An 8200-nucleotide genomic window follows, 5' to 3' on the forward strand; every position below is an offset into this window, starting at 1 on the left:
CAAGAAGCGCATGCGTGAAACATGATACTCAGTGCTCGTAAACCAAGAAAATGCTTGTTTTTCAAGTTAAATTTTATTTAAAATCTTTGCTCATCTTGCGGAACACTCGTAAACCGCCTTACTCGTAATCCGAGGTTCCACTGTATAATCAAGCTCTAAAATTATATAAACATATTTCTCTAATAAATTGAAATAAATGAATACACAGAAACTTTTAATACAAAACATGAATAGCCAATACCAGTATAGTATAGAAAGACGCAGTGTTTATTAATATTAATTATATAGCAAAAAAAATAAATAAGTCATATTATTTTTATTTTAACAGTTCTACAGAACATTTGACTTTCACTTATCAGGACAGAATTTGTTTCTACTACTCCAACCACTACTACAACTCAACATCCTCTTTCTTCTACTACTAATAGTTTGTCCACTCCTACACCTCTTTCTCTTACTTCCACTACCATTCATATATGAATTCTTGATTATGATCTAGAAAGAGTTCATTTAAGCTCTCATCACTTTTATCACTATTATCTACCTTAAATTTTGGATCACATAACCTCACAGATGAGTCATAACTCCATACCCAGAACCCAGCGTACAAAGGCTGAGTGAATGTGGTGTGGACTGTGTGGAGGAGACTCATCGTGTCAGAGACGCTGTAGAAGGACAAAATTCCTTCACTGTGATCCACATAAACACCTATTCTGGAGGATGCTTGACCTTGAAGATTAGTCTCAATGTCGTTGTGCCGGAAACGGACAGAGGAAGGACAACATTGCAGCACCCAGGACTGTCTGTTGCGTCCAAACGCACTCTCAATACTCCCTCCTTTCCTGCCGATCTCTTTATATGAGACTGATATGTACACATACTCACCACTCCACTCCACCTCCCAGTAACAGCGCCCACACACACTCTCCTTACACAACACTTGAACCCAGTGGTCAAATCTCTCTGGATTATCAGAGTATCCTTGTTTTTTCTTTTCGTGGGCCGCTGATCTGTTGTTCTCAGCCAGGCTAAGCTTCTGATGTGCTGTCTTGGGGTCCAGAGTCAGATAAGAATAATCTAAAGCAATAACAAACATAAGATGTTAATCACAGAATTTATAATAAGTGTGTGTGTGTGTGTGTGTGTGTGTGTGTGTGCACCATCTGCCTGCAACTATATTTTACTAATGCTAGTTATGTTAAATCTCTTTTACAGTACTAAAAGACATCAGTCAGCAGTTTAAAAAATACTGATGTTACCCACATCATTTTAGACATCAAACTACCCTCCAGTTGCTGTTGAGTGTGCAACAGAACGGCTTTCTGAAATATTTTTACACAATATGCTCTTTTGACTGCATAAAGCAAAGAGACATGGAATGGTGTGGTAAAATCAAGCAAGAAGAAATGTCTAGAAACTCTGATGCAACAGTGTCACTGTTTTGTATAAATCTTCTTCTTTGTCTTTTGGCTGATCCCTTTCAGGGGTCACCATAGCGAATCATCTGCCTCCATCTAACTCTATTTTCTGCATCCACTTCTCTCAACCAAACTTCATGTCCTTTCTCACTACATCCATAAATCTCCTCTTTGGTCTTTCTCGAGACCTCCTCCCATAAATAATGCACCTGTCATGTAGAGTTGTTTTGCTTGTGCAAACAGTTAGGAGCAGGTAGAGCAGAACCCCGCCATTCATATTCAGAACTCCAATTATGTCTTTTGAGTAATTATTCCGTGTATCATGGTGCATATGTTTATTTTAGATGTTGCATTTGGTGGTTAGGGAACTTAAGTTTGTCCATATCAACTTTGCCAAACTTTGCCAGGTTTAGGTCTCTAAGAGTGCATTCACACCTTAGTCTTTTTGTCCTGTTCTTGTCTGAATCAGTTGAGTTTAAAAACATGTTGTGTATTCGTTTCATGCAAGAACATCAATCGGGTATGTACATGTCCTTTTTTGGTTTAATATGTTTTCTCACCAGGACCACACAATAGTTCACACCAAACAAAATGAACCACACCATGAGGGAAGATGTGCATCTAGACTGTTTTACTTATCTTGGCATCGAGGCACCTAGGTGTGTGTGTGTGCTGAATGAGGCTGAAAAAAGCAGCATCTGTATTCATAAAAAGTACAAATATAAATATTTTGCAAAAAAATTTTGCAACATTTTCTAACATTTTTGGGCCAGTAATCCTGTCAATCAATCAGGTTCTAATTTCTGGTTTGAATAACCAGAAATTAAGGGAAGATAAACTCCAGTGAGCACTTGTCCCTCGCCAGGCTCATCCAAGCCCTCACCTGCATTCACCTCTAACTCTGCGTTAAGTAGGCTGAGCACTTCTGTAAGTGCAGGTGGAGGGATGACGGGTGCATTGGAGCCTGGTACAGGAAAGTGAGCCTCCAGAAGACAATGGGGAAGTCAGAGCACCATCCTGCTGATCCACAGATGGGTAACTCCAAGCAATAACTTTAATTCACATCCTCACTGGCATACGGTATTACAAGGATGCCCCTTTTTTATTTTATACTTGTCATACAGCTCAAAAATCTAGTGTCATCGACCGGCATTGCTGACAGAGGTGATGATGGCAGCAGATCAGGAAGCAGGCAGTCACATTTCACAACCTCTCTCCCTTCTTTATTCTACACTTTGCCATCTATCTATTTTTGCATCATTATCGCTCATAAAAACTTTAATTTTGCCTTTCCTGCCCTTCTCTTCTTCACCATTATCATCTTATTCTGTGGCAGTTGTGGTTGGGCCTGGCTCACCCATCCACTAATCTTAATAACTAAGTGGGTGGGACGCGCTGCTTTAAAGAGTGAAATGGTCATGCAAAGGTTCTGCTTTAAGAATAGGCAGTATACACAACATTGGCTGGAGAGGTGTGGCCAGGTCCAGTGACATCCATTCCACATCAGAAAGACTTTCGCAATTATGAAAGATAGATGAACTGAGTAAAGCAACACACAAACTAAAGAAGAGTTGAGACCACGTCTGATCCTAAAAAGCTGTCAGGAAATGTTATTTCAAGCTGTTCATCACATTCTGATGGCAGGGCATTAAGTGATGGATAAAACACCTATAGCCCAACTTATGGCCCATTTTAATTGGCCTGGCTTCCACATAAACATATGCCATCGCTTGCATCATGTCTCGAATCTCAGCTGGCCACCCCAAAGTGCCACTGTACACCCTTGCTCTAATTAGGGTTAAAAGTATTGATAAAGACCTCATCAGACTATTATATCATTGCTTTGTGATAGTTATTGTGGACTATGCAATGGGATAATCTAAATCTGTGCCTTTTTGCATCAATTCTGCATGCTGCATTGCGGAAGCACTCTTCCACATTGGCTACTGAGTCAAAGTCTCAAGAGAGGTTCTGACTGATCAAGGAACTAATTTTATGGCTCATACACTATGCAAACTATACAAATTATTGACTATTACATCAAATACTACAAACACGATTCATTAATGATGATTGTAATTTGTACAAATCTCAAAACTAAATATATATATATATATATATATATACACAGTATTATGTCTCTCTCTTTACCGCATTTAAAACAAATATATATTTCCAGCAGAATGATTTCTCTTACCCTGTAGTACTATTTTGTTAAATTCCTCCTGATATATTTCCTCGACTCGTTTTTTTAGATCTATGAGAAATTTCCTTTCTCCATCAAATGAGAGATGTTGATTGACAGTGAGGCTGGGTGAGTCCTCACATCCAGGAGAAACACAGAGAGACGGGAAACTCTACAGAGAGGAAACACATCATAGAGAAGGAGAAAAGTGTAGAAGAGGAACGAATGAATCTCAGACTGAATCAGACCAAAGACACACTTGTGATCTCAGACAGGAACATTTATTGTCGCTGTAATGAGCTTTTAGGAGGAAACTTTGTGAGGAACAGCGCCCTCTGTAGATCAGACAGTGAGTGTTACCTGGAGGAAGTGGATGTGATCGTGTGTGTGTGAAAGCTGCTCCAGCTCAGTGACTCTCCTCTTAAGATCAGCAATCTCCTGCTCCAGTTGCTTCAGAAGTCGTTCAGCTCGACTCAGTTCAGCTTTCTCCTGAGCTCTGATCAGCTCCGTCACCTCCGAGCGCTTTTTCTCCATAAGGCTGATCAGCTCAGTAAAGATTGTCTCAGTGTCCTTTACTGCTCTCTGTGAATGCCTCTTTTAGAAAGGACACACACACACACAGTGAAGCTTCACTGACAGTGAACATATATCGTGTGTGTGTGTGTCATTCCTCACCTTTATATTGTCCACAGTCTGTTTCAGGTCCTCCACCTTTTTTTGATTTTCCTGGATCCTCTGCTGGGATTGTTCCTGCTCAATTTTTAGTTCTTTCTGAAACCAAATGAAAATTATTTTTTTCATTTTATTTAATTATATCCTCTCTAAAACTCTAATTTATTCTTCTGCATTGTGATTAATCACAAAAATTCTAGGCCTCTACGATTTGTTAGAATTGGACTCTAGTGCTCCATATCAATAGAAAGTGGGAGTGAATTAGCAAGTCAGTGAGGTCCAAGAGATCCTCACCTTCTAAGCATTTAATCAGTGATGTTATGTAACTGTATTTCATTGCCTTGTACCATACATGTGCAAGGACAACAAAGTCTAATCTAATCTAATCTAATCTAATCTAATCTAATCTAATCTAATCTAAATGTAACAGCAAATGTCCACGTCTATCAAAAGCTCCTGAGCAGTCAGTTTCATATGATTGTTTTTAAAGTAACAGTGCTTGTATTTGGTACTTCTGACCCACATGTAAGATACAGTATGCATGTACGTAGTGTTACAGATCACAGTAGACACTGGCGCACTGAGTTACACTTTACTCCAATATATTCTCTCATCTTACATATCTCCTAAGTCCTCCACAAAACAGAGGACGTACTACCAGTAACCTCATCTACCATGTACTCTCTCAGACACAAACTGTGGTGGAATCTGAGCTCTAAAAATGCCAGTCCAGAAATCTGACTTCATCCTGGTTTTAGCTTCAGCCTTTTCTTTTTTGGGGCATTAAGTAAGACCTGGAGCACACCAGAAAGACTCACACTTCACAAGACACTGTCATGCACAGTAGAACAGGTTTGCTTATGTCATGGAGTTGTTGATTCTATAAGGTGTGTCTCTTGCATTGTCTCATTTTAAAATCTAGTATTGGAATATACCCTATAAGTTTAGACCTGGTGCGTTGATTCTTGCTGTTACACAGGGACTGAGTTTAAATACACCGAATAATCTAATAAGTTAACACCTTATATACAATAACAATTTGATATTAAATAAGAATTAACCAGATGGAAGTCATCGATCCATTTTAAATTAACTAAACACTAAAACGTGTCTTGAAAAGTAATAGCGACATCCAGTTCTTACCTGTTTTTGATTTCGTTCGTCCTCAGCTACAACTGTATTGTGACCTTTGTGTTCAAACATTGTACATGAATAGCAGATGAAGCTTTGGTCAGTACGACAGTAGATCTCAATGAGTTTGTCATGCTGAGAGCAGATCTTCTCTTGGAGATCTGCACATGCTTCCACTAACTTGTGCTTCTTAAAGACAGGAGACTGATAGTGAGGTTGAAGATGATCTTCACAATAGGATGCCAGACACACCAGACAGGACTTGACGGCTTTGCGTTTTCTCCCGGTGCAGAAATCACATCCCACATCTTTAGGTCCAGCGTAACAGTGAGCAGGAGAAGTAGCTTGGACTTCAGTCTTCTTCAGTTTCTCCACTATTTCAGACAACATGTTGTTCCTGCATAGAACAGGCCTTGGAGTGAAAGCCTCTCTACACTGAGGACAGCTGTAGACACCTTTTATATCTTCCTCATCCCAAAAGCCATTAATACACACCTTACAGAAACTGTGACCACAGTTGATAGTCACTGGATCTTTCAGGAGATCCAGACACACTGAACAAATAAACTGATCCTGATCTACTAAAATACTGGCCTCTGCCATTTTCTTGCACTGACAAACTCAGCCAGAGAGAGAGAGAGAGTGAGAGAGAGAGTTTTTGAGTTTCGTTTTTCCTGAAATGATCATACCATGTATCATAGTCTAATAAGAAGTGGGCGTAGCCTTAAAGAGACGGCAGAAATTAAGCTTTAAATGTCCCATTCAGAAAAAGTGTAGGTATACAACAGAAGAAAGAATTTTTGGTGTAAAAGAGATTTTCTATGATTTAAAGAGAAAGATTAATGGAATCAGTTTTGTTGTAAATCTCTTGTTTAAATAAATTAGCTTTTTATACTGCAAGCGCTGGAATATTTATGAATTATTCGTTTTTGTGAAAACATCATGAGTTTTTAGAATGCATATGCCTTTCATGGGGACAGGGTGGCTTGGTGGTTAAGGTGGACCAGGATGTCTCCAGTTCGAGCCTGACACTGTCAGGTTGCCACTCTTGGACTCTTGAGCAGGGTCCTCAGATACAGTGTTCAGGTAGAATTGGGCATTAAGCTGGCAACCCAACCCTGTAAATAACAGAAACAGTGGATGTATATCTGAAGTGACAACACTTCCTGGCCAAAAAAAGCCACCGTTTGGATTTAATGAAGTGAATACTTAAGAGCCATGTATTGGATAATTACTGCAGTATTTATTATGTTTTAGCTGGCATCAACAACTGATGCACTGAATAGCATTGCATTCTTAAATCCATGTCGGAAGAAATATCCCATGATCATTCAATTAAATTTTATGTTTATAGCATTTACAGTATATGTCCCAAAGCAACTTTGCAGAATTAAACAAAAATTAAGAAAATATATATAAATCTAAATGATTAGATTGTTCCTGATAAGCAAGCCCAGGACAACGGTGGAAAGAATTAAATCAAAGCTAAATGCAGTCAATGAAATGAACTCTCCAGTTGCTTTCTCAATGGTTTCTGTGTATCAGTTTAGCCCTTACCTTGATTTGAGTGTTAGTGAATATGTTTTTTGTTTTTTTTTAAGGTGCAAATAATCTGTTTACTTTCTTATTGCATTTTATATACTAACCAAATCTTGATCAGAAAATGTTTAATCGTTTATTGTTTAATGTTTTTTTTTTTTTTTTTTTTCGAGAGCGTCCTAGGCTCTACCACCTACCGATGGCCTGCACCGTAGCAGGGCTGAAGCAGCAGTCCTTTCGGACAACATCTTCAGAACACTACGAATCATCTGACTGGTGGCAAGTCATACCTTAGATTCTTTAGATATTAGCCACAATACAACTGACCATACTGATAAATGTACACACATAGCTTGTCCTATAGAAATTGTGTCTGTTCCCCAAATAGTAATAAAAAAGATTTTTTTTTTTTTCGCATGAAACAATCTGATAACCATAAAACCAGAAAAAGGCCAAATTAATAATCGAAATCTACCTCTAAAGTTTGTAACATCAGATTTCTAACGCCGAAAGCACTTATTGTTAATGAAATTATCTCGGATTATTTTCTTGACACACTCTGCCTCACCGAAAACTAAATAAAAATAGTTGGTCTGAATGAGTCTACTCCGTCAGGATATTTCTATAAGCACGAGGCCCGTCTAACTGGTCGCGGTGGTGCTGTCGCAACTATCTACTGTACAATGATGTACTCACTGTTACTCAGAAAATAGGGCCCAGGTTTAATTCATTTGAAGTGCTCATCATTAATGTTGCACTCAGTAAAATACATAATAAACCCGTGCTATATTTTACCCTGGCCACCGTGTACAGACCCCCAGAGCCATATGTCAAATTTCTTAAAGAATTTGGACATCTGCTATCAGACCTATTGGTTAACTCAACTCAACTGACAGCGTTGATAGTAGAAGACTTTAACATTCATGTAGATGATGCTAACGACGTTTAGCAATCGCATTTATGGATTTGCTAAATTCCTTTGGGGTTAAACAAAATATAAATGGTGCAACTCACTGCTTTAAATATATGCTGGATTTAATTATATCCCATGGTATAGATGTTTTTAATATAGAGATTTTACCTCAAAGTAATGATATAACAGATCATCACCTCCTGATATATACTCTACCCGTAGAACAGATTAGCTGTGTCTCCCCACGTTATTGATTTGTTAGAAATATGAATCCGACTACTAAAGACAGATTCACAAGTAATCTGCCGGATCTGTCCCAATTTCTTATTAGACCCCTAAATG

General features: G+C 38.5%; 1 protein-coding gene across 1 annotated transcript; it reads right to left on the minus strand.

Annotated features, from left to right (window-relative positions):
- Window positions 1–398: 398 nt before the first annotated feature.
- On the minus strand, window positions 399–6092 carry LOC128533677 (E3 ubiquitin/ISG15 ligase TRIM25-like). Its single transcript, XM_053507967.1, has 5 exons — window positions 5419–6092; window positions 4279–4374; window positions 3964–4197; window positions 3616–3775; window positions 399–1077 (listed from the first exon to the last, which is right to left on the minus strand). Exons 1-5 carry the CDS (start codon window positions 6007–6009, stop codon window positions 464–466), a joined length of 1695 nt encoding a protein of 564 aa, XP_053363942.1. The 5' UTR covers window positions 6010–6092; the 3' UTR covers window positions 399–463.
- Between the last annotated feature and the right edge of the window lie 2108 nt (window positions 6093–8200).

The sequence above is a fragment of the Clarias gariepinus genome, chromosome 11 (assembly GCF_024256425.1).
Source record: "Clarias gariepinus isolate MV-2021 ecotype Netherlands chromosome 11, CGAR_prim_01v2, whole genome shotgun sequence".
Taxonomy (NCBI): Eukaryota; Metazoa; Chordata; class Actinopteri; order Siluriformes; family Clariidae; genus Clarias; species Clarias gariepinus.